The following is a 26,706-nucleotide window of genomic DNA, read 5'->3' as shown; positions in this document are numbered from 1 at the left end:
TGTGTTGATAGCTTGGGGGATCTTATGCAAATACCTGTATGAGTCCCTGTATAGAGCAAGGACAAAAGTACTGAGGTGTAATCTCAACACTCAGGCTAAGATAGCATGGTAAGGAAAGACCAGCCTTTCTTTGAGGATACAAAGAGAAACCTCATTATCTTAGAAGACATGAAAATAGGAAGGAAAAGATCTGAAGAAAAGTGACAGAAAGAAAGGAGACAAAGAGAAAGAACAAGTATTGGTTCTCGCCCTTCACTCTCAGAAGTGCTGGGACGTAGTTCAGGTCCAGTGCCACCCTACCAAGGGTAAGGCCCTGGATTTAATCCCCAGCATTGAGGAGACTCAAACTAGAGGTTTGTGAATTTGCTGCCATTCCAATACAGTGAGACAGTGTCTGGGGTGGAGGTGGGGGGACGGTGGTGGTGGAGGACACACTAGGGTTGTAGCTTAGTGGTATTAGTGGTAGAATGCCTGCCTAGCACGTTCAAGAAAATCTCAACGAGGACAAAACTCAACCAAACCCACAAACTTCAGAGGGGACAACAGTCAAATGCCTCAAAAAGAAAAGGCTGCCCGAGAGTAAAGAACCAATCTGTTCTGAAGACTGAAAGCTAAACCTAGGATAAAAAGGGTTTTAGGAGTTAAAGGGATGGAAGAATGTTCAAGGAAAAGAAAACAATTTGTCGCAGGGGTGGGGAGCGGGATGGACACAACAATAAAACAGCACCAGGAAACATTCTCCAAGTTGTTAGTACAGAGATCATAGAACGAAAGAGGGATAGATGGAGCTGCCTACAGATAAAATATAAAAGGCTTTAATGCCACCATCTAGAGTAGAAGCACAACAGACAGCTGTCGTTTTGTTTACTCTGCCCACCATCAAGCCAGTATCCCCCACGTACACCCTCATCTTCCTTTGGATGTCTTGACAAGGCTTCCTACAGTCAGCGCTGATTAAGGAAGGCTCCTACCAGGGAATGACCCAGGAAAGTAGACAACACATCATTAAGATGATGGGGTGGGGTGGGGTCCTAAGCAAGCTGCTGTGTAGCTTAACACTGGCTGGGCCTGGGGCTCCTGAGCCTCTCTGGGTTCCAGCCCATTTCCCAAGCCCAGCTTTCTAGAGCTTCTCTGGTCAATAAACACACTACCCTCCCCAAACAAATCCTGACTTTTAGTTCAAGCTAGCCAGATAAAGACACCGAAGTAAAGAAGAATTTGACCCAAACTGAGAAGATTAACAGTTTATCAAGAGCAGATCTGCTCACCCACTCTTCACAACTTAGGCCAAGGGACAAAGTTCCCGTGAAGACCTTCCTATGTTCCTTCCTTAGTGCTTCAAACATCTGGAGTTCTTGGAATGGCACCTGCTAGTTTCCCCTTGTGAACATTTGTATGTCTGCTTGGACTCTGAGTACAGCAATCAAAAAGAAAAATTCCCTGAAAACAGGGACTGTTTCATTAATTTCAAATGCTCTCTAGCACTGGGTGATGAGTAGATGGTGTTCACTCACTGCAACTTCTGAGCAGAGAAAAGGCTCCTAGACAACCAGGCTTCCTACAACAGGCCATCTCCCGCCTCATACTCACAGGGCAAGGAAGAGGCTGAATGGCACACTCTGAAAGCATAGAAAATCCTGGGTAAATCATTTTCTTCCTCTTTTACAGAGTCGTTATAAATGGCCATGAAAAACGGGGATAAAAATCAAGGATCAATCTCACAACACTGTTAGACAGACAAATGCTCCTAGGAGGACTTCTGTAAAGTGTAAGGCCTCATGAGAATGTTAGCACTTAGGAAACAGCTTATTTCCCCTGCAGCTGTGGGATGGCAAGAGCCCGGGCTAGGCAGAAGGGTGCAACAATGCGGCTCCACATCTGGTTCTGCAGCTCAGAATTTCATCACCATTTCAAACCAGACCCTGAACCCAACAGACCTGTTCCCAGTCAGATGACAAAGTAAGATTGTGAGGGTCACTAGCAATTTCCAAGGCTAAAGCAAAGCAGAAAGAGCTGTATTCCAGTCTGTGCCAGCACTCGAGATTAGTTTCTACGCAGGAGTTCCCCAAAGAGCTTTTACCTGGAGACCCAGGCTATGATGCCATCTTCTAAAAAAATTCCACCAACGTCAAAAAGTTTAACCCATGAGTCTTGTGGAGGAAAACCACACTGTGACTCCTCCTGTATTCCACCCACTCTACTTACAAAAGCCCTTTCAAAAGGAAAAAAAACAACAAACATTCTAAAACTGTTCTAAAAATGCCCTGGGCTCTAGAGCCAATCAAATTGAAGTTCACTCAATTCTTTTATGCTTATTAGAGTAAAAACAAAAAACAAAACAAAACAAAAAAAACCCACTATGTGCGTTTAGCTCACCTCAAACACCCAAGGTACAGCTATTCCAACCCCTATCCTATGCATGAAAGAAATGCACAGAAGGGCTGGAGAGATGGCTCAGAGGGTAAGAGCACTGGCTGTTCTTTCAGAGGTCCGGAGTTCAATTCCCAGCAACCACATGGCGGCTCACAACCATCTGTAATGAGACTTGGTGCCTTCCTTGCAAGCAGTACATTGTATGCTAAATAAATAAATAAATCTTTAGAAAGACAGACAGAGAGACAGACAGAAAGGCACAGAAGAACCAGGGAACCCAGGGGAAGTCACTTCCAACTGCCCAAGGACTTTGCACATGTCCCCTGAAGGTGACCAGAGAATCTAGCTAGCATCTATCTAGTTGAATTACATCACATTACTTTGCTTCTGTAATCCAGAAGCCTGCTTACATCAGACAGGAAGGTGGCATGGACCAGAGGAAAAATACACCGGTTTTAGAACTGGACACAGCTGGATTAAGGCTACCAACAGACCACTTTCTAGTTGTGTGGCATGGCTCAGATCCTAAGTTACTGGAGAACTAGAGAAAAGACTAAAACCAAAACTGTTTTAGACAGTTTAGAAGACAATATAGAGGAGAGTGAACAGTGCCTGGAACTCAGGGCCAACACATTCATGCTATGATATCAAGGATTCTGTTTGCCTTTCAAGAGTGTCACACTCCAGGCTATAGTATAAAATGGATCCTCTGAAAAGGTCTGTACAGACGTGGTGCTGAGCACATGGTGACTGCTGCCTACATGTGACTTTAAAATCTGAAGATCAACATGCAGATGTGACTACAGGGATGGTGTGCTGGTTAGTTTGCTGTAGGTTTTTGTCAACTTGACACAAGCTACAGTCATCTGGGCAAAAGGAACCTCAAATGAAAAAATGCCTCCATCAGACTGCCTGTAAACAAATCTGTAGGCATTTTCTTGATTAATGTTACTGACTATAATGATGATTAATGTGGGAGGACTCAGCCCACTGTGGGTGATACCACCCCTGAGCAGGTAGGTCTAGGATTGTATAATAAAGCAGACTGGGCAAGCTCAGGGGAGCAAGTCAGTAAGCAGTACTCCTCCATGGCCTCCACTTCAGTTACTGCCTCCAGCTCCAGCTGTGTAAGCAAAGTAAGCCTGTCCTCTTCAAGTTGCTTATTGGTTATGGGGTTCATCACAGCAACAGAAAGCAAACGAAGGCAGATGGCTAATAACTAATAAGAAAAGAAACAAGTCACATATACCTGGAGAACATCAAAGTCAGTATCTATAATCAAGAACAAATAAATGGTCCTGGGGCAGCAAGATGGCTCAGTAGATAAAGGAACTTGCTACCAAGCCTGAAGAGCTGAGTTTGGTAACCCTGGGGCCCACATGGTTGAACTAGAGAACCTACTGCGGAAGGAGAAAACCAACTCCTCTAACTCCCCCCACATATGCCCTTCCACTATATAAACAAATAAAATAATCCTTTAAACAATTTTATGTATTTTTATGTATGTGTATTATGCACAAAAAAAAAACCCACCATGGAAAACAGCTATTTCAAGTTATAGTCCAACCCTGCCCAAGAAATAAAGAGAAAGCTTGCCCCTAACTAGCTCACAAAAACTACCAAAGCCAATTACTTTTTAGACAGGATCTCACTATATAAGCCCTGGATGGCCTAGAACCCGTAAGTATACCAGGCTGGACTCAAACTTACAGAGACCTACCTGCTTCTGTCTCCCAAGTACTGGGATTAAAGATATGCACTACCAAGCCCAACTTCAAGGCTGACCAAAACAAAAATTTTTAAGAACTCTAATTGTGTAAGTGTGTATTTGTATATGAGTATGTGCACATGAGTGCAGCAGGTTCCCTCAGAGGCTAGAAGAGGACATAGAACCCCCCTCCCTGCCCAAACTCCCAGAGCTCAAATTACTAGCAGGCAAAGACTACCTGATATGGACTCCAAGAACCAAACTCAGGTCCTCTGTAAAAGCAGTACAGTCCTTAACTGTTGAGCCACCTCTCTAGCCCAGTGCTTCACAACCGCCCTAATGCTGTGACCCTTTTAAACAATTCCTCATGCTGTGGTGACTCCAACCATAAAGTTTTCATTGCTACTTTATAACAGTAATTTTGCTACTGTTATGAATTACAATGTAAATATCTGTGTTTTCCTATGGTATAAGACAACCCTTGTGAAAGGGTTATTTGACACCCCCCCTCACCTCTCCTCCCTGGCAAAGAGGTCACAACACACAGGTTGAGGACCACTGCTCCAGTCCTTCAAGAGAGATTCTTTTTTTCTTAAAAGTATTATGAGAGGGGGCTGGAGAGATGGCTCAGAGGTTAAGAGCATTGCCTGCTCTTCCAAAGGTCCTGAGTTCAATTCCCAGCAACTACATGGTGGCTCACAACCATCTGTAATGAGGTCTGGTGCCCTCTTCTGGCTGCAGGCAGACACACAGAATATTGTATTGTATACATAATAAATAAATAAATAAATAAATAAATATTTTTTTAAAAAAGTATTAAGAGAAAAAACACAAAAGGACATTTCCTAATTTATCTGAAGATTCTGGTGAAAAGCGGTCACGCTGGCCTTGAACTCAGAGACTGGCAAGCCTCTCCTCCTGAGTGCTGCCATACCTTTTTTTTTCTTTTATAGGGTGTATGTGTGTGTATTAACACACACTCACAACACGGAGGTTAGGGATAACTTGCAGGAGTCAGTTCTCTTTTTATCTTGGAGTTCTGAGGATTGAGTTCAGGTCCTCAGCAGTCAGTGTCTTCATCTGTTAAGTCATCTCATCTGTTTCTGCTTGTCCTTATAATACGTTTAGCAGAAGGTAAAAGAAACTAAATTTTTTTTCTTTAAAGATTTATTTATTTATCATGTATACAGTGTTCTGCCTGCATGTATGCCTGCAGGCCAGAAGAGAGTACCAGATCTCTTTACAGATAGTTGTGAGCCACCATATGGTTGCTGGGATTGAACTCAGAACCTCTGAAGCATCTCTCCAGCCCCCGAAACTAAAATTTTTTTTGAGATTTGTATTTCTATGGATGCCTGGCCTGCATGTATGCCTGTAGACCATGTGTATGCAGTTACTTCCAGAGGCCAGAAGAGGGTGCTATCTCCTAGAACTGGAGTTCATGTGCGTGCTGGGAATTGAACCTTGGTCCCCTGGAAGAACAGTGCTTATACCACTGGACCAATCTCCAGCTCTTATGTGATTTCTTTTGAGGAGGTGTAGTTTAGGGAGATTAGCAGACAGAGTAAGACTTTCCACAGTCTTTTATATGTGTTTAAAATTTTGATCCATATAAATGCAGTGCCTCCCTATCCCCAATAAATAAAATAGCCACCATGGTAATCTGCAGCAATGGAAAGATCTGAAAAGTGCAAAGGTTACAGCTTTTCCTCTCTGGGAAACACACACCCAGGAACTAACTCCAAAGTGACTTTCCCTAAGTGTTCCCAGCAATAGCACTTATGACAATGAGAGATTACAAATAATGAAAATGTTCCACAGAGCAAAAGACATGCAAGTTGTTTAATTTGGCTGGATTATACTCAATGATATACCTATTATACTGCAACTATAGAAACCATATGACAATTTGTACGTGAAAATATGACAACTGTGTATATACTTAAAGCATTCTGGCTAGCCAGACTTATCCCCTGCACTCTGGAGGCAAAGGCAGGCAGATTAAGAGTTCAAGGCCAGCTCGGTTCAAGAGCTCTAGGAAAGTCAAGATTACACAGAGAAACCACACCTCAAAAAATAAAAACAAACAAACAAAAGAGTACAAACAGGTCTAGACAATCTGTTACTCGGGTTATTCTGTTGTTGCTGCTGGTTGTTGAGACAGGACCTTCTATAGCCTGGCTAGCCTGGGATTTCTGCTGCTTCTACACCACCTCTCAGGTGCTGGGACTCCAGAAGTAGGCCACCACACACAGCTTTACGTGGTGCTGAGGAATGAACCCCTAAGCTATATACCCAGCCCCAGGAAATTATAATTGACATACAGTTGCTTGAGTTTCCTTTTTAGGTACTAACTTAAGATCTACTTGAGATATAAGCAAAAATACACTTTCTAAAAAGTATGAAAACTATAAAAAAAAATTAAAAGCATTTTTAAAGACTTCAATCAGAGACAGGCAATGCTCAAGGACATTATTAGCCCAAAGGCCTGGGTGTGAACATAGAAAATGTTTAACAAGGGTGAGGTCAAACAGAGAATGGGGACACTAAAGAGGACACTGGTCTGGTGTTCTGAGAAACCCCAGAAAATGTAACCAGAAGAGACAAAGAGCTTAAAGCATGTGGAAAATAAACAAGCTATGGACAACAGCAAGATCTCAAGAGTTTTTGGAATTAAAGTGCAGAGGGTCAAGATGGGGGCTGGGTTGTAGCTCAGTGCAGCGTGGTGAGCATAAAGCCCTCAATTCAGTGCCCAGCACATCAACACGGCAAAAAGGGGACAGCAGTGCACATGTTTAATGCCATCACTCAAGGCAGGGAAGCAGAGGCAGGAGGATATGAGCTCTAGGCCAGCTTGTCGACTTCTAGGAGCTAAAACACAATCAACCACTTCAAAATTCCGACATAAACTCTGTCCTACCTGTCACACTAGGCTTCACAGTGTGTTTGTTACTGCTGCTCTCCAATGGCCTAGCCAAGATATCACAAGCCCAGCCTGGGCTACAAAGCAAGGCCCGTTCTCAAAACAAGTTATGTTTAGCTGGGAGTTGTGGTTCATACCCTTAATCCCAGCATTCCCCTCTTCAACACAGTCAGCTCCAGGGCTGCACAGTTAAGACCCTGTGGAAAAAAAAATTTCCGCCTAAAACTCTAAACCTAGGCAAACTATTAATTTGGAATGAGATTTGACTATGTATTTTTAAACAGGCCAGTCCTCAAAAATTTACTTCTAAGCCATGCCTGTGGTTCCAGAACTTTTGGTCACCTTCAGTAGAGCAGTCAGATATAAAGGGAGGGGTCCAAAGTCAAGTTAGTGGATCAGAGTTCCAACCTTGGCTGACAGACAGTTCGAGACAGTTCTGGGCTCAAGATCAAACAACAACAAATTACCTTGAGAAGTTGGGTGTATTTTGTAAAAACAAGGAAGCAACCACCACCACTACCCCAAACCAAGAACAAGGGAACAGGAACATCAGCATCACTCTGTAGGTTGGTTAAGAGTAGCTGACTTACCCAGGAGATGGCCGAACAAAGGGAGGGCTCCAAGAAACAAATAACTAACCCGGGAAACTAAGAAAGTGAGTAAGTGGATAAACAACAGTGCAGATAGTCTAGCCCAGAGACACGGACAGAAACAGACATACATGTCCACGGAGAACCACATGTTCTCAGCTGCTTCTTCCTAACCGCAGCTGACAAGGGAGTTAGCAAGATGAGCCATACTGAAACACTGCACTGAAACATGGATGAATATGAATGTGTGCTAAGTGAAAGAAGCTACAGGCCCTGGGTCCATTTACACTAAACGTTTAGAGCAGACAATTCATAAGACAGGAAAGTAAAGCTGGGCTTGGTAGTAACAAGTCTGCAACCCCAGCTATTCTGCAGGTTCAGACAGGCCAGCCTTCACAACTTTGGGGAAGGGCAGCCATTGCTCTTAACTGCTGAACCATTTCTGTAGCCTTGTCCCTCTTATTTTTAATGATGAAAAAACAAACACCTAAAACCAAAACTTGTGAAAGAACCACTTGTTTGGGCCCATCTTGTATATCTTGCTTCAAACTTGACTTGGCCTCCAGCCTGAGTTCTGCTTCAGAGTAGGGATCAATTCTTAGCATCCACACGGCAGCTTACACATCTGTAACTCAGTTCCAGAGAATCTGACACTCTCACACCAATCACATCAATTTTTTTTTTTAAATAAGAGGGACAAGACAGGTTTGGTGGCACATGCCTTTAATCTCAGGACCTGGAAGAAAAAGGCAGGCAATCTTGATGAGTTTCAGGTTAGCTTCTACATAGCAAGTTCTAGGCCAGTCAAGGCTACAGAGTGAGACACTGTCTCAAAAACAAGAGACACTGTCTCAAAAACAAAGAGTAAATAAACAAGGAAACAGCTGATGGGGTAGAGAGTGTGGATCCTGGAAGGTGGCCATGCTCCAGGGGACAGCAGATCCTACCCCTATGTGCATATGAGCAGCACTAATTGGACTACCGAGTTATTCAAAAAGAGAAAGAGTATGTGAAGTTGGAAAGGAAATGTGATGGGGAGGTTTTAAGAGAGTTCAGTGGATGGATATGATCAAAATACATTGTATATACGTATGAAATTCTCAAAAATAAAATTTTAAGAGGATGGGCCAGCAAGATGGCTCAGTGGGTAAGGGGGAATGCTGCCAAACTTGATCATTTGAATTCAATCCCCAGAACCTACATGGTAGAGGGAGAGAATCAACTCTAAAAGTTGTCTTCTGGTCCCATACATTCAAACGTGGGCACATGGGTGGACAAATGTGCACCCACAAACCGAATAAATAAATGTAATAAATGTAAAAAATAAAAAAGTCTGGGGAAATGTCACACAAGTGTAAGGACCTAAGTTCAAATCCCAACAACCCATGGCAAGGCAAGTTTGCAATCTCAGTGCTCCTCCTTCGCCAAGATAGAATGAAGGGACAGGGGAATCCTTGGAAGGTTGGAGGCCAGACAGAGTATGCAGTGTCAAATGAAGAGACCCTGTTTCAAAGATGAAAGTCAAAACTGATACCTGAACTCGTGCTTCTAATCTCCACAAAACACCAGGGCACAGCTGAACCTGCACTCACATGCACGCAAAGAAAAGATGTTTAAAAATCCTGAAATGCCACATAAAAATCGTGACTGGCACTGCTTCAGAGAGAATGGCACTGATAGCCTACAAGGCTTCCTCCACTACCCAGTCTCTCTCTGTAAGACAGCCCCATTTTATCACACAGTGTCCTGCTACAACTGTTTGTTTCTTCTACTTCCGATAATACTGGGGCTTGAATCCAGGACCACATGTATGCTAAGCAGGAGCTCTACTGTTGAGCTAGACCCCAGCCCTCTTTTTACTTTTCATTTTGAGATGGGGGTCTCACTGAGTTGCTTGGGCTGGTCTTGGAACATGAGGCAACAAACCTTCTGATCTGCCTCTGAAGTAACTGAGTTTGTAATTGTGAGCCACTATGTTCACCCACATTCTGTCTGTCTTTCCAGCACTGGGTACTTTACACATCCCAGGCAAGCACCCTACCACAGAGCTACATTCCCAGTCACTGACCATTGATTTTACTCAAATGAAACAAAACCCGAAAGGTATGAGAAAGTAGAGACCCTGTTGATCTCAGACTCATAGCTCCCGGAGGAGCTGGGCAGGCATAGTTGTAAACCACCCCAATTCCATACAGAAGTAAATGCATTCATATAATCTCTCTTCTTCCTCATCCTAGAGCACATGGTTGGTCACCCTGACCTACTCAAATCCTCAAAACTATACCCAATCATGTGTATCCTGTCCCATGTCATACAGGCATTCCATAGTGATACTTAGTGAACTTTCTCACTATCCCAAGTGTTGTTAAGTGCAAAGAACTATGGGAAGAAAAGGTCCTTTCCCTCCTCTCCTTCGCCTTAGTAACATGCTAAGGGGAACAGATGGGTTTCAAGGGACACTTCTGCCTCTAGACCGATGGCTTTTAGTCTGTCCAACTGGTTCATCTCGTCTTTCAAGAGTCAATAGCTGTCTTCTCGGTGAGACCTTCCTGGTAAAGAAGCCTTCACCCAGCTTCCTTCCTCATCCACTTTCACTTACTGCCCTATGCAAAGGCAAGCTATTCAGCACCCAGCTCTCACCTCCATCCCATGGCCATAAAACACCATCCTTCTTATCTTCCATGGCTCTTTACAACTGAGCCACCATGAGTTATCGTTCTTGAAGGAAACACTGGCATAGAGGCCTATGAAACTACTGGTCTACCGCTGTACTTCCTAGAGCATACGTTTTATTTAGACACAGATTTAACAACCTATGTTAGTATCAACCACTAGGTAATTTAACATACTGAAAATTAAGACAAGTAAGTCATTATAAAATGTAACTACAAAAAAAACCACATGAATTTCTTCTTGGGCCCCTGACAGCAGGCAGTTTCAGGCTTCCTTCTTTCTGTCTGCGGAACACCTGGTAAGCTAATGAACACATGGGCTTCGGTTCCAGCACCCATGAGGGGAGCTGACTGGTCTAAAGGTCATCTTTACCTGAAAGGGCTATTATAAGGATTGAGAATGTGTGTGTGTGTGCTTGACACTGTGTCTTGCACCTGAACATCAAAACACATCAGCTACCCTGTGTCCCAAGGACCAACCCCTCCCATTTGTTAACCATCTTTGTGTTTAGCAATACTTAGTGGAAGAATCTGCGGTTAAAAGTGGAACTTCAATTACAGGGTCTTGTCACACTGCCTGGATGACCAGAAAAAAAGTAAGGGCAAACCAAGGGGGGGGGGGTGTGATATAAAAACAAAACAGGAAAGGGGCAAACATCTTTTTTCAAACAACTTGTTACTTCTTTCTTCCTTCTACCTGTTTCTTCATCTGCAAAATGAAGATGTAGCCACCCTATCTGCCTGCAAGGGTGTAGATTCTAGAAGTAATAACACTCCAATAAACTGAGTCACTGTTTAGGAGTTCCAGACTCACTAAAGTAAGGGACTTTAAACCACACTCCTGTAACAAAAAAAAAAAAAAAAAAAAAAGAGAGAGAGAGAGAGAGAGAGTGATACCTATTTCCCAGGATTGTGCAAGGACTAAATGAAATAACGCAAAGTATTTGGGACAGGGAATGTCAAAAGCGCCCAACTACTGAGAATTACTAAATCACTACCCTATTCAAATCCTCAAAGGTGGAGTGGAAAGAAACTAATATTGGCCCAGGAACAGAGAGAACTAACTGGGCTTTGTTAACCAGCATGATGACCGCGGGCAAGTCTGGGACCCTCTCCAAACCTTCGTTCCCGCGGCTGAAAAGGGAGAGAATTGCAAGAGAGGATCCCTGGGCTCCTACCAGTTCGTCCACTTCGCTGTTAAGGCTGCCGAAACAAAGGCCACCCGCTCCCTAGTCTGTACCCGAGGGGGCCACAACTCAAAATTCTTGCTGCTCAACTCCCTTTGCAGAGCGGCAGCAGGAGCGCCCGGGTCTCCATCCGAGGCTGCCGCACTCGGCCGTCTCTGCCCGCTCCATCAGTAACTTGCTTTCGCAGCTGTTGCCCAAAGTTTTCCAGAGCGTCCGGAGACCCGGCTGTCAGTCAACCGCGAAAAGAGCAGGGCGCGGGGAGCCGAGCCTAGGAGCCCAGTCCGGGAAATCCCGAAGCCGCTCCCGTGGCCAAGCAGGGAGTGACAGGTGCGACGAGGGACGCCGGCGACCGAGACCGGACAAACCAGAGCGCGCGTGTGGGCGCGCGAGGGAGGCGGCCGTCGCTTCCTCCTCCGGCAACACTCGCGACGCCCCCAGCCCCGCTTCAGGCCCCGCGGCACCCAGGACTCCTCATCCTCAGGGAGCCCCGCGCCACGGCCCGGGCTCAGGCTTCGGAGCAGAAGAAGCGGGAGCCGCCGGGGCCGCCGAGGCCGCCCGGGCCGCGGGTTCCTTCCCGCGCACGCCGGGGCGGTCGCGGGGTGGGCGCACGCGCACCCGCCAGCGCCGCCGTAACCCCTTCCTCCCCGCGCGGCCCCCGCACTCCCACCCAGCCGCCGCTCACCATCGATGTCCCCCAGAGTCAGCTCGTCGCCCAGCTCCGTCAGGGTGTCCATGGTCTCCGGACCGCCCAGCTCGCCGCTCTCGTCCATCGCCCGGCTTGGCGCAGAGTCCCCCGTGAGGTCCGGCTCAGGGAGACGCGGAGGCGGTGCCGCCGCCACCGCCCATGACACCCGACAGCCCCCACCTGGTACCGCCTCACCGGCCCGTGCCAGCCGCCGCCATGTTTGAGCTGCGCCCCGACTCCACGGAAGGGGCGGGGCAGGATTCCCCCGCCCCGGGCCGCGCCCACCGCAGCCCCGCCCTCAGCCCCCCCCCGCGCCCCCATGTTTGTTGTCAATGGGACCAGGCTCCCCTTAGCCAATGGGCGCGCGAAGCGGCTCGTGGGGTGATGGCGCGTCATCGATCAGCAGCTCAGATTTGCATAGCGAGGCTCCGCCCCTCGCGGCCTCCCAGCGCCAGCGGAGAGTAGCCGCCAGGCCCTCGACCCAGCCTTCCTCTGCGTTAAAGGAGCCGCTACTTTCCCGGTGGATCAGCTCCAGGAGCGGCTTCGGCGAGAGTCCGGAAATAGAAGGGTTAATGCAGGGCTGCCCGGCAACACCTTCCACAGCCCCCTTTACACGGTGAGCACATTACGTCATCTTCCCCGTTGCCTCTCCCTCACCCAGCCCTGGTTAGACTCATAGTACCCCAACACTTAGGGATAGACCATCCCAGGCTTTATTCCACCCAAGACTTGAATCGCCCCAGTGTGGACATACTACAACTGGCCCTCAATCTGGAGAACCTCAGGATTATTCAGGGCCTTTAAAGGTGGTCATTTGTCACCAATGGTCTCTAGAGGTGAGACTCCCAGGATTCTGAAGCACCCCACAGCCGCAGTCATCTGGGCATCATTTTACAGGTGGTCGCACAGTACACAAAGGTGCAAACTTCCAAAACAAAGATTAGTGTTCAAAGAAATGCTGAGTAAACACACATACCAAGACATCCATCACTGAGTTCTTTGTAACTAGGGAAAATCAAGAAGCCCAGGAAGGCACTATATAAGTAAATTTCACACGGTGAAATACCATGGCATCCTTAACAGATTATGGAATGGACATTAGAAAAAAAGACCTGTGTATTTATTGACAGGAAAAAAAAAAAAGGCTTTCATGCCATACATAGGAAAATCTTCCTGTGAGTCTGAGGCAGCTGTTTTAGGGGTCAGAACTATGGAGAAACTTGTGGATCCATTAATCCACTCTGTGCCACTGGGCCGGTTAGGCAACTGTTGCTAAGACTCAGTTTTGCAATCTTGAATGTACCACCTTTGTAATTTTCATATCTATTTGATCTCCGCAAGCTCTTACCTTGTAGGTATAAATGTTGCAGCACCGAAGGGAAGGCTTCCCCAGAGCAAGTGTTGCAGCTCTGAGGGGAAATGTAACAACCCTGACACAAGATGTTTATTAGCAAAGACACAAGAGTGTGGCTGGGAGAAGCAGCAAAGAACTGAGCAGGAGGTGGTGGGCTTTATAAACGGTTTCTTGGCTGGAGGGGAAAGGTTTCCTGGTGGGATTCTGTGGCCTGATCTTGGACTGCAGCTTCTTCTCTCCCTCTTTTTTTTTTGGTAGGGCAGAGCTTGGCCACCTGTCTCTCCAGGGGCTGAAAACTGCTTTTAAGGTCCTTACAATAATCTGGGAGACAGAACCTGGCCACTCAGGGGCCCCAAGGGGCTTACACTAAGGACCTCTGTGTTTGTGTGTGTAAAAATAAAAATATTGAACATAACACACAATGGTACAAGTGACCAGGGAAAAGAGGTGTGATGAGACTAACAAGGGGCCTGCTTTGTGACGCCAAGATTCTCACCTGGGCCAGTAAGAAGGCCCAGTAAGCCTGCTACTAAACTCGATGACTCAAGTTCAATTCCTGTAAGTTCTATGTCCTTTACGTGTGTATGCTTAGCCAACAGGCCTGAGAAAACACAAATGAAGGCTCAGTAGAAATGGTTGTGACTCATTCCTTTTCTTTTCAGACAATGTTTTATGCAGTCCATGCTGGCCTTGGAACTAGGTATGTAGTCTTTTTTGTTTTTTCTCTTAAAGAACTTTACTTTTTTAAGCCAGGCAGTGTCAGCACACACCTTTAATCCTAGCACTCAGGAGGCAGAGTCAGGCAAATCTCTGCGTTTGAGGCTAGCCTGGTCTACAGAGTGAGTTCCAGGACAGCCAGGGCTTCACAGAGAAACCTTGTCTTGAACCAAAAATAAATAAATAAATAAATTAATTAATTAATTAAATGGTAACAAGATGGTCACTGCACTAGGCCCAAACCTCAGCAAACGCCGACATCTCCTAGCCTTGCCCACATAACTGAATTTCTCTTCCAGCCGGCTCCCACTGGGAGGCCAGGCTGTCACACTACTCCCCAGGACCTGAGCTGTTCATCTGAAGTGTCTAAGTGTTACGTCACGGTATGCCCTCTGGGTTGGGTAGCTGCTGTACATCACAGAAATAGTTCCCACTCCTCTAAGAGCTCTGCTCTCAGGCCTCCTCCATCATCTTTCAGCTGTCATTACCTCTGGGAAGCTTTCTGGCTGATGAATCAAGAGTTTGGCTGGAATGAGCAGAAGCATAGGTAATGATGGTTGTCAGGGGTGGCAGGGCAGATTTAAGTCCAGATGGTTTGACTGTCCAAGAAGAAAAGAGCAGAGACAGGAAGCTAGGTCAAAATACATATTCATTTAAAGAGGTGAGGGAAGACAGAGCAGACAAGGACAGAGCTCGGAACAAGAATAACCCAGAATGGGCTGGAGAGATGGCTCAGGGGTTAAGATCACTGCTGCTCTTCCAGAGGGCCCAGGATTCAATTCCTAGCACCCACATGGCAGTTCACAACTGTCTGTAACTCCTGTTCCAGCAGATCTGACACCTTCACACCAATGCACATAAAATAAACTTTAAAATAAATAAAATAACCCTGGTAGATCATCCCCCAAAGCCCTCAACATCTATCTGGACAATGACTAGGGAGGGCAGAAGAAAATGGAGGACTGAGGGGAGGGAAGGAGAGACATCTAGCAATGACTGGAGATATTCTTAGTTGTCCTAAGTGCGGGACTGCTACTGGCATCTAGTACGTGGTGACCAGGGGTACTGCTAAATATCCTACACCACTCAGGATAGTCTTCTCACACAACAGTAAAATAGTCCAAAATATCAACAGTGCCACTGTTGAGCTGTCCTTCCTTTAGGGATAATTCAAGGGCTCCCAGAGTCTCCAGGAGTGCCATGGACTGGACTTACAAGACTGGACAATCCAAGACCACACTGTCACTGTTGCCATCATGAGCACCCCTGGCAATGGCCACTCATCAGGCCACTAGAAAACATACACACTCTTGTTACCTTGACACTGCCACTACCTAAACACACGATTGGTAGAGCTACTATCACAAAACTGAACCCAGCTGCTGGGTGAGCTGGAGAAGCCAGTGCCCTCCCTCAAGTGTTTTGTGTTTTTGTTTCCTAAATCCACCCACCCACCTACCCACCACTAGTCATGGTGACACATGCCTTTAATTCCAGCACTCAGAAGGCAAGGGCATGTGGATCTCTATGAGGTCAGCCTAGCCTACAGAGTGAGTTCCAAGGCAGCCAGAGCTACACAGTGAGACCCTGTCTCAAAGACACAAAAAGAGACAAACAAAAACAAAAAGAAAGACAAGTCCCCAGCCAAGCTGGCCTGGTTCTTTAGAAGCTCTCCCCTCAGTTAAAGGAAGAAACATTTTCCTTGCAGAGCCAGCAAAGACAAACAGGGAGGACCCTCATGGCTGGCTCTGACCCTCACAAGCACTCACTCAGCTTCGACAGGTAGGGTAGATGTCACCCTTTTCATAGGCCTAGTGCCGTCATCTCCTATAAACCTCACAGGAATGGGCTGGGTCATACAGCTGGAAGGGACAGGACTGAGAATGCAGCCCAGGTCTCTGGAGCCAGCTGTGTATTTCTTCTGCCTCACAAGAGAGACAAGCATTTCTGATGGGAAGATTTCTCCAGCCCTCCTCCCAGTGACTTCTCATTTCTTTACTTTTCCTGAATGGCTGTTGGGATGCAGGCTACTCAGCATCTTCATGAAATCTCCCTAACACATGGCTTCCCTTTGCTATCCTGGCCAGTAGAAAAGTCAGCCTCCAAGGAAATAGTTTAGAGCTTGGCAGAGGATTCAGACATCATCAAATTTATTTTACCAATGAAGGCAACAGCACAGAGAAGGGAGAGTAGGCCAGAATCAGTCAGGCTGACTCAGGGCTCGTGAACACCGTCAGCAGTAAGAGGAAAACTTTATTTGGAAGGCAGGGGATGGCTGGGAATGACACAGGGATGGTGGGTGTCTCCGTGCCTTTAGGAGATATATATTCTGGCTTGGCAAGATCAAAGAGGTGGTGCTGTAATTTCAATAGAGTCAAGGCAGCCACTTGCCTTGGGATTCACAGAAACCAGGCTGCCCTCTGAGGGCCTAAACTCCTTCCATAGCTTCCTGCCCTGTGGCTATGGGACTCCGCTTGAACCCTGAACTGGGAAGCCCACTGTCTGATCACTGCAGCTCACAGTAGCCCCATTACAAAGCACAGTCTCCTGTAACCTGTCTCCTACGGCCTCTTCCCACACACAGGCTCTATTTTTCAGCAGTAGAGAGAACAAGTTGATTGTCCCCTGAACCAGCTCAATGACTGTCGCCAGTTATCTGAGAACAGAGATCATGTTCTTTTAAGGTCTCCTTGAAATAAATACCCTCCCAGGACACTTCTGGGTCCCCTCTCCAAACTAGTCCCTTATGAAGGGAAGCACTGAGTGAAGAAGAAGCCTAAACCTGACTCGTTTCTCTGCAATGCAAAGGCCTGGGGCTCCCTCCTGATGAGGGAGAAACATACTCCAGGCTGGTCTTGACATCTCTAGGAGTCCCTGGTACCCTCAGAACCTCTTCATCAGCCTTGGTGAGGCCAATGGATTTGCTGGCTTGTAGTGTTGCTCTGCAGAGAGCTGTTGGACTGGTGATAGGCAGCCCAGGAATACAGGGAGGCCAGCTGCAAGCATGGCACCTTCATCTGTAACTCAGAGCCAGGTTCTACTGCTTCCTCAAAAGGCAGCAGCTGGCCTGCAGCCCTCACTCACCAAGAGGATCCAGACCAGAAGTCCCTTCAGTCAGCCTCCCCCAACAGTTTCCCTATAAGTCCTGTCTGCAGAACCGTGTTCTCTCAAGGTCCCCTCGGTCTAAGATCCCAGAGGCTCAGTCTTTCTGGTCGAGGCTCAGACCCAGCTCCTGAAGACCCAGAAAACATAGAGTCCCCATCTGGAACTGGCTGTTGCTCACCATGGTGCTAGATGTTGCTACACCACAGCCACACGGTTGTGCCTCTTCTGACTGGCCTCTTGCTGAACCCTTAGGCCCCAAACTGCTGCAGGCTACAACTCGGACTGGGATCTTGAGATTCTTGGGCCTTTGCGGATCTCTTTCCGCTTCTCCTCCTTCTTCCGGCGTTTTTCTTCTTCCCTCAGGGCCTTCTGGAAAGGGTCAGTGCTAGGAATGAACTGAGATTAGCAGAGTCATTTAATTTAGTCTAGGAGTACCAAAGAGTTTCTGCCCAGCGAAATCATGGAATGTAAAACAAGAAGGTCCCAGAGAAGGCCCTGCCTCCAGGAAGTCCCAGACAAGGAAACCAATGAGAGGGCTTTGGGAAAGGCTGACTGTATCTTGAGATAATCAGGAGCTTGACAGGCAGACAGGGAAGACAGGAGATTCCAGGCCTGGGGGACAAATGCCAGCTAAGGTGTGAACTGGAAAACAAATACTCTCTTCAAGGAAGGGGAGCTGTGTGGCTCTTGAAATACCTGCCTGACACCCTTCAGGAGCAAAGCAAGCTAGGAATCCTAGACTACAGGTGCTGCCACTAGGGAACAAGGAACAGTCCCCCATGAAAGGAGCACAAAGTGGACTAGAAGAGAAAGAGATGGGACTTCTAGGCAGGCAGGGATGGGAAAGGACAAGGATTTGGGGGCAACTTCAACTTCAATCCCAGGGCACGACTCTCCTCCCTCCATCCTTTTCTACAAGTCTCATTCAACCCAAAGCTTCTGTTGGTCTCTAAATAACTATCAAACTTGCATCTCTATGTCTATTTGTCTCTGTAACCGATGGCTGGTTTCCATGTCGACATTCCAGCAGGCCTTTTCACATGCTGTGGCCTAGGTCCAGAATGCCCTTTCCAGCCCTGTCTGCTTTGTCTCATTTGCTCCAACTCTGCTCCCACTATCCTGGGGACCTCTTCCACGGCTGCCTCCTCACGGGCACCCGCCTCCTCGCTGGCACCCTCTCTTCTGCTTTGTACTAATTTATTCTTGTGCTCCTCCTTTTTGGTCACCTACGGCAGCATGTTCCGTGAAGACGCAATGCTGGTATTGGGTGCTGTACTCCACTATGTCCCAAGCACAAAGCCTCACAACAGCATTCAGTGTGCACTTTGAACAAAATGAACATGAGACTATAAAACACAAAAGTATCCAAAACTCAGACTGTGAATGGACAAGTGTAATCAAGGTAGGCATTAAAAACAAACTAAGAGTGCCACCTTGTGGCTTAACCTACCTGCCACATATGCAGCCATGCCTCTGGGAAAAGGGGGACATCCCTGTAGTGGTTCAAAGACAGGCCACACAGCTAGTGGAATGCCCAACTAACTAGAACTAATTCAACCAGGCATTGCATGCACCTCCAGATAGCTGCCACTCTTCTCCCATAAGAGAATCTTCTAGCTGAATACAAAATGGTAGACAGGCTGGGGATCATTTGGATAGCATGCGTAAAGCCCTAGGTTCAAGCCCCAGTACGGGGGGGGGGGGGGGGGGGGGGCGGGGGGGGGGGGGGGGGGGGGGGGGGGGGGGGGGGGGGGGGGGGGGGGAGTGGGAAAACTATCGGGATCATCCCTGACCAACAAGAAGAAATTATGTTGCTCTTATAGTAGTGTCTAAGATACTATATTATGATAATGATATTATATGACATTATATATTATGATAATGTTACACTAAATTTATTTATTTTGGTTTTTCAAAACAGGGTTTTTCTGTAGCTTTGGAGCCTGTCCTAGAACTCGCTCTGTAGATCAGGTTGGCCTTGAACTCACAGAGATCCACCTGTCTGTCTCTCAAGTGCTGTGATTAAAGGTGTGTACCACCACTGCCTGGCTTACCTAAATTTATCTTGGAAGTACTCTGACACTGTCCTGTGTGACAGAAGCACATAAGACTTACACTGCGAGAACTACTTGCAGAAATTTAGCATCTCCCTAGGTGCCCCCTTGTGGTGGAAAGAATCTCTCCAAGACCCTAAGCACCTGAGTGCGCTGACTGAGTACACCTAGAATCAAGGTCTTGTCCAGGGCTACTTATCAGGGTTATGATGATAGAAAGCAGCCTTGAGGGGTATACTACTGGGAAGGGGTAGTAGCTACTTTGATGGGAAAACCATATTCCCTACCCTTTCTGTATAAAACAGGAACCTCAGAGGTTCTGCTAGATATAAATAGCCAGGCATGGGCCACTGTGGTTCAGCTGGGTTAAAAAACTAAGGTGCTGAACAGAAATTAGTAAACGTTGCAGGTGTGGCCATGTGTGGTGGCATATGGCTGTAGTCCCTGCACTTAGAGTCCCAGCAAGCAAATCTGGAGTTGAGGCTAGGCTGCACTTCATGAGACCCTGTCTCAACAAATAAGGAAACAACAGAGAAACATAGGAAAGGAGTTGCAGGTCTGGCTGCTATCTTTTAAAAGTCACGTGTCTAAAGTTGGCCCTTGACTGGCAGCTGGGGACCATAGTCTAAATAAGTAAAAGTGGTTCACTGTTCTCAAACTGTCTGTGAAATCGAAATGGTTTATGATAACTTTCCTCGCAGCAGCTTGGAGTTTGGGTACTAGTTAGATACAGTGCACTCATAAAACCAATTCCCAGTAAAAACCAGAGCACTAGTCTCTAGTGAGTTGACAAAGGAAGCTCTTACATACAACTTGTTGCTGGGGGAATTAAATACATCTGTGACCACTGGAAGCAAATGCTAACAGCTGGTTTCCCATGTGTCAAGGCTGGTGTCAAATTCCAGAGCTCAAGTGATCATCCTGTCAGCCTCCCAAATAGCTGGGATCACATGTGTGCCGCCACAACCGGTCAACAGGTCTCTATAATTTGGATCACATGTGTGCCACCACAATTGGCCAACAGATCTCTATAATCTTGTAGAAACTCCCTTGTCCCACTCACATCTGAACCTTCTGAAGGCTCTAGATGAAAGAGGGGGTGACTAGAGAAAAGAAAAATTATAGGCATTCAGATGGGACACATGAATAATTCAGCAATGACTCGAGCACCTAGGAAGGGCTTGAAACTCTAGAAGGCACAGAGAACACAGTGGCAGGTGCCACTAACCGTCACAGGGTATGTAGTTCCCACCCCCATGATGGGAACACTCAAACTGACACAGTCTGTGTCTTACACCATCAGAGATCTCCTCAGAGTACCTATGTACCCATGAAGGATGGCACAAACCTGCTTTACTCTCACAGGTAAACTATCCTTTATTCCTTTTTTTGTTTGTTTGTTAACAGAGCTTTTCTGTGTAACTGTAGCTGTCCTGGAACTCACTTTATAGACCAGTGATGGAGGAGGGTCATGTGTCTGTCTATGTGTTACTTTCATTGGTTAATAAACTGCCTTGGCCCTTTGATAGGACAGAAAATTAGGTAGGCGGAGTAAACAGAACAGAATGCTGGGAGAAAGAAGCAGATTCAGGTAGACGCTATAGCTCTCCTCTCCAAGATAGACGCAGGTTAAGATCCTTCCTGGTAAGCCACCACCTGGTGGTGCTACACAGATTATTAGAAATGGGTTAATCAAGATGTGAGAATTAGCCAGTAAGAGGTTAGAGCTAATGGGCCAAGCAGTGTTTAAAAGAATACAGTTTCCGTGTAATTATTTTGGGTAAAGCTAGCTGGTGGCCAGGAGCCAAGTGGCAGGAAGCAGCCCACTGCTCCTTCAACAGAGGACCAGACTGGCTTTGGACACAGAGATTTGCCTGCCTCTGTCTCCCGAGTACTGAGATTAAAGGCGTGTGCCAACATGACCTGGTCTATCTTTATTCCTAATGCCTAGGTAGCTTTGGGTTATATGACACAGGCAACTGAGGTTAAAATTCTGCAGTTAAATACCCTCAATGTACTGAAGACTTAAAAGTGTAAAGCAGAAGAGAAAGGGCCACAGGAATCTGTCCACGGAGGATGACTTTGCTTTGGGCCTATCTATTGCTTCCTATAATTATTAACAAATACATTCAATGAGACTGGCAGGTAAAAATCTAAATTTTAGGTGCATATAACTGATAATATACATTGATTTTAGATGATATTCTGATGGTTCAAAATAAGACTCACTAGTCCCCCCAATATTTAAGTCTGGGTTGAGTCAGGGACCCAGAGAACATGATAATTGTAGTCAGTTCTGCAGGTTGGCTTTGCCCTAGTATTCAGACTAGCTAGCTGTGGTGGCTTGTGCCTGTAATCTCAGCACTCGGAAAGCTAAGGCAGAAATGTGGAAAGTTTAAGGTCAACTGGGGTTACAGAGCAAGACTGTCTCAAAACCCAAACCAAACAATCAAAAAGCAATATCTGAGTGCAGCCTCAATAAATGACATGAAACAAACTGAACGGATTTGGTCCTCGCCTCTCAGTCAGATTAACCAGGCAGTAGGCTATAGAGTACACCATTTGCGAGGGTGCTGGGCACCTTCCTGTGTTCTTGCTGAGGACACTAATAATGCAAAATCTGGGAAGTTCTTTTGTTTGATTAATTTTGTTTTGTTTTAAGGCAGTTTTAGGTCAGGCTGGCCTCAGATTCAGTAGACAGCCAAGGTGGCCTCTTGCTCCAGCCTCCTGAGCGCTGGGGTTACAGGTGAGGACCACACCTCCCTGCTAGCAACTTTACCCTGAGCGTTTCTCAGGATTACTTTTGCAGAGAGACTAATCTTGGAAGGATGAGTATCTTTCTCTGGATAATGCACAGATCTAGTCAATTCACTGTGAAGAAAGATGGCAAACTTTCCAAGCATTGAGGTCTGCAGGCATAATGCAAACCCACTACACACACAGCATCTGCCTGGCCTTCCATGTAAAGATCTGGAAGAACAGGGTACCCAAGACGATAGCCCAACAGTCAAGCTACCGCTTTTGCTGCACTGAAGAGCGTCTGTGACCTGCCGGCATCTATAAGCAGTAGCAGGCTACTTTGTCAGTCTGCAAGCAGGTACAGCCTTGGACCTGTCAGACTCCACACCCTCTGCACAGGCGTCAGTCCTTGTTTCCTAGGCATAGGAGGGACCCTTCCTTCCCGTCCTTCTTGGCCCTGCCCTGCTCCCTCTGGTCCCTTCTTCCCTGTATGTGTCACCATCTGTCTTCTCAAACTACAGCTGTTAGCCCCCAAAGCCAACTTTAGAACTCTAGTTGAAAGGCATGTGTGGGAGTGAGAACAGAAGCCCCAGCATACCAGAACCACAGGCTCAAAGCTGGGAACATCATCTGACCTCACCTGGTCATTCTGACATTCACAACTTGGGGTACGTACTTTGCAATGAGATAAAGATGCTCATAGCCACAGGAATCCTACTGTCCCCCAATCCCCACTCCATCCCCAGCTATGGTACATATTCAGAGAGGAATGATGACTTGCCAAAACCTTCAGTGACTTGAGTAATGATTTCTGGACCTGTATTCACTGGAGTGTCCACTTCCAAGTTTAGAGCTCTTACAGTCTACCCTAGGCCTTAGCCCTGCAGACCCAGTCTCCCACGCCCATCAGACACAAAGCAGTCACAGGACCCAGCAGCTCACCTCTGTCCGGTCCATTCTAAATGGGTTCTGGAAGTCAGAGTCTTTCTCAGTGATCCCCAGCTCCTGGGCCATCTGTGGATGAAAAAACTAGTAACCCTCTTCTGCCCTCTGTTCCCTGGTTATCAGCCATTCCCACTATGCATGGACTTAAGCCTCTAACCAAGGCCCAGATGTGGGCCAGAAACAATCCCTAGGGACTCTCCAAGTCAGCACAGAACCCCTTGAATTAAGCCTTTATGACCCAAAGTGCTCTGAGAAACAAACAAATGTAACTAAGCATTCACAACCGAAGATAACTGACAGGGCCAAGCACAGACAGACGCGAGGCTCCCAGCCCACCACCTGACAGGGTTCCCAGCCTTCTTACTAGTCCTTACCAGGTTGAGGATGGGTGAGTGGGGCCCCTGGTCAAAGACACCTGTCTGATTGCAGAAGCTGATGCCCCACCGGATGAGGAGGTTCCAGTTGGAATTACGGTCAAAGTAGTAGTGCACGATCTTTGGGAAGCGCAGCACCACATCACCAAAGAAGGCTGTGTTCTCCACCACGTGCGAGAAAGCTGGCAGGAGGCTCTTAGTGAGTCATCAGGGTAGTTGTTCTTTTCCTCTTGTCCACCCAGATGGCCCCAGACCTCCTCCAGGAATGGAGGCACTTACCAAATCCCCCAACCAGAGAAGGGTCGGCACCCATTGATCTCAGGCTGTTCACTGCATGTGCAATAGGCAGTAAGACCCTCTAAAGTCCCCACTGATGGCTGTTCCTGTTTTACAGACTGTGTTGGTTAGGTGCTTGTTTTATTTGTTGTTGGATTCTTTTTTCAACTTGACATAAGCCAGAGTCATCTGGGAAGAGGGAACCTCAATCACATCTCTCTAATGCCATGGTTCTAGATCACTGTATCTAAATCAGGAAATTAGCAATACTTTAACTTACCTACAACTATTTGTCATTTGAATTTGGTCAGTTTTCCCACAAATGAGACCAACAGATCAGTTTACACTGGGATTAGAATGTTTACTCTAATGACAGGTCCCCAGACCCAGATAACAACAAAGAGTAGCCATCTCTTCACTCCTAGAGCAGAGAGGACCCGGAGAGCCCTGCCTAGCACTGGCTGGGCATCACAGGGAGGCAAGCAGAAGCCAAAGATCTGCCAGGCTGGCATGTGGGACATGGACCCATAGACTTCAGAATAATCTTGATGCTCAGAGAACTGAAGAGTTAGTTTGGTTCAGAGAAGAGCAAAGGCAAACGACTTGTTCTCTGCCAACTGGAGAAGAGAAGCAACTCCCAGGCATGAGGGGTGGCCGCTGTAAAAGTCATCGTTCCTACGCATGAGCTGTTCCCTCCTCTCAGTGACTCTCAGGACTGGTGAGGCCAGGCCTTTAACCCCAGCACTTGGGAGGCAGAGGCAGGTGGATCGCAATGTATTTGAAGCCAACCTGGTCTACACATCAAGTTCTAAGACAGTTACATAGCGAGAAGAAACAAAAATGTCATCTGTTGGTAGGCATGAGTGAGGAGGGACCACCACTGAAGAGACATTCTTGAGAGAGGGGAAAAACGGACGTGAGACATTCTTTCATCTTACTCGCTTTTCTCCCCTTGTCTAAAAAGGGATTTAAGGAGCTTACGTATTTTACTACAGAAGCTAAGAGTGCTGGCAATCACACTCTGACTCAGCTGTCTGACAGGCCTCGGCCATTTCACCTTCCAACAGAAACAATCCCTACCTGCCCTCCCAAAAAGTAGCTGGCAGACTCTATCCAGGCCCTGGGTGGGGAGGGCAGAGATTCTTTTCTGGTTTCCCTGTTCTAAACACAGGACAACATAAGGGAATACGTGCAAGGGCAGAGAAACTGGCTCTGGACCCCAGGAATGTTTAAACCACAGACGAGGCCTTTATCCACCCAGGCCAACTACTCAGGCACACACGAGGATATCCCCCAGGGGACAAATGACGAGAACAGAGAAGGACCAGCTAGAGAATACCAGGGTGGCAGGCAGCAAAGCCAAGTGCTGGGGAGACCATACCGTCCTTCAGCTTCTCGTCCTGGGGGAAGGGCCCATCGGGGAGAACATTGGCAGTGGTGAGTACTGTCCGGGAGTCCTCCAGCACCTGCAGGAACCCCATGTCTGCTAAGTGGCTCTGGGGAGACCCTCACAACCTAGCTCCAGCCCCAGTTACCTGAACGCCGCTCCCACTCTTCCGCATATACACTACCTCCTCATTGAACACTACTCCGCAGAGAACTCTGTCTGCACAAATCAAAGCCCTGCCCTGCTGGGAGCTGCCCTGTTCCCTGACACACCTTAAAGAGTCCCTTAAGCATGACATCAAGGATTTTGTACTGCTGGTGGATGTCGTTCAGCTGGGCCAGGTTCTTCAGTGCCAATAACTGCTCCCGCCGCTTCACCTCAAACATCTTCTTGTCTGAGCACCATTAAGTTAAGGGACTAGCAGAAAACACCTACCTGGAAACCCGATGGCCCTGACTCAGAGGGCCCTTTTCTAACCTGTGCTACTAAACGCCTTGGATAGCCACGGCTGGGATGCCTCTGGGAAGAGATGGATTGCCTGTGAAGTATATAGGTCCTGTAATGTACCATTTCTCCAGATCTCAGAGACTCCACACCCAGAAAAGAACCGAAAGCCAACACTCCAAGACCTGGCACCTACCCTCCCATCTCTGTGTCTTCCTGTCGTCTCTCACAATCATTCATTATTCCAGGACCTCCAGCAATCCGCTTAAACTATAACTTCAGCCTGAGATGCCCCCACCATTCTCCTGGTGCTTCTATCAAGACCTTGCTCAGAAGGAAGGTCCACAGTACAGTGCTTCTCCCAAGACCTCCAGTATCTACCAGAGCCTCAATCCAGAGAACCAAGGCCATTCATTTGGATGTTCTGGTGGTTTAAATGAGAATGGCCCCCATAGGTTCTTATTTAAATGTTTGGTTCCCAGTTTGTTAGACCCTTTAGGAAGAATTAGGAGGTAGAAGTGTGACCTTGTTGGAGGTGTATCACTGGAGATGGGCTTTGAAGTTTCAAAAGCCCACACCAAGCACAGTCTCTCTCTCTGCCTCCTGCCTATAGACAAGGATATAAGCTCTTAGCTACTGCTCTAGTGCCATTGCTGCCTGTCTTCCCACCATGATGATCAAGGAGTAACCCTCTGAAACTGTAAGCAAACTCTCAATCAAATGCAGCTTGGTCATGGTTTCTCTTCACAGTGACAGTAACTAACGCACATGTTTCTCCTTCTAGCTCTGTGAATGCCTCAAAACCAGGGATGGTCTTGTCCTTGTGTTGACTAGACATGGCTCAGAGAACCAGTGTCAAAATAAGCTAGCAATCCAGAGTTCTGGAGGACCTGCCTGGGGTCTCACCAGCCAGGCGCTACACATGAACACTCCTCATTTGCAGAGCCGAGAGATGGGCCTAAACTTCAGTTAACATATGGGGAACCAGCTCAGGAGAAAACTGACTTGCTGGGGCTGGAGAGATGGCTCAGCGGTTAAGAGCACTGGCTGCTCTTCCAGAGGTCCTGAGTTCAATTCCCAGCAACCACATGGTGGCTCACAACCATCTGTACTGAGATCTGGCACCCTCCTCTGGCATGTGGGCATACATGGAGGCAGAATGTTGTATATATA

The 26,706-nt window shown here is 47.1% G+C and overlaps 2 protein-coding genes across 3 annotated transcripts in view; both read right to left on the bottom strand.

Annotated features, from left to right (window-relative positions):
* The window catches only part of Srebf2 (sterol regulatory element binding transcription factor 2), a 57,817-nt gene extending 45,435 nt beyond the window's left edge, over positions 1–12,382 (bottom strand). The window contains exon 1 of one of the 2 annotated variants that reach the window (XM_050165576.1): positions 12,136–12,382. In XM_050165576.1, the coding sequence (XP_050021533.1) occupies positions 12,136–12,223 (88 nt within the window). In that variant the 5' untranslated portion in view covers positions 12,224–12,382. Of the gene's footprint in view, positions 1–11,444; positions 11,998–12,135 lie in introns of those variants that run through there. The other variant, XM_050165577.1, reaches the window with a different exon arrangement.
* A 3,955-nt stretch (positions 12,383–16,337) lies between these two features.
* Positions 16,338–26,695, bottom strand: Ccdc134 (coiled-coil domain containing 134). The gene is made up of 5 exons (XM_050165721.1): positions 25,362–26,695; positions 25,084–25,168; positions 23,427–23,608; positions 23,050–23,121; positions 16,338–17,710 (listed from the first exon to the last, which is right to left on the bottom strand). The coding sequence occupies exons 1-5, from the start codon at positions 25,473–25,475 to the stop codon at positions 17,585–17,587; spliced, it is 579 nt and encodes a 192-aa protein (XP_050021678.1). The 5' UTR covers positions 25,476–26,695; the 3' UTR covers positions 16,338–17,584.
* Positions 26,696–26,706: the final 11 nt, after the last annotated feature.

This window comes from Alexandromys fortis, unplaced genomic scaffold (genome assembly GCF_014885135.2).
Source record: "Alexandromys fortis isolate MF-2015 unplaced genomic scaffold, M_Fortis_MF-2015_v1.1 scaffold_157, whole genome shotgun sequence".
Classification (NCBI taxonomy): domain Eukaryota; kingdom Metazoa; phylum Chordata; class Mammalia; order Rodentia; family Cricetidae; genus Alexandromys; species Alexandromys fortis.
This window is presented reverse-complemented; position numbering and strand designations above follow the sequence as displayed.

Bases quoted from the DNA above. Each gene is read 5' to 3' on its own strand.
- Ccdc134 (XM_050165721.1), bottom strand. From the start codon at position 25,475: ATGTTTGAGGTGAAGCGGCGGGAGCAGTTATTGGCACTGAAGAACCTG. The intron at 23,609-25,083 runs GTATGGTCTCCC...GCCTCCTGCCAG, and splicing joins GGACGAGAAGCTGAAGGACG to CTTTCTCGCACGTGGTGGAG. The intron at 17,711-23,049 runs GTGAGCTGCTGG...TGCTAATCTCAG, and splicing joins TTAGAATGGACCGGACAGAG to TTCATTCCTAGCACTGACCC.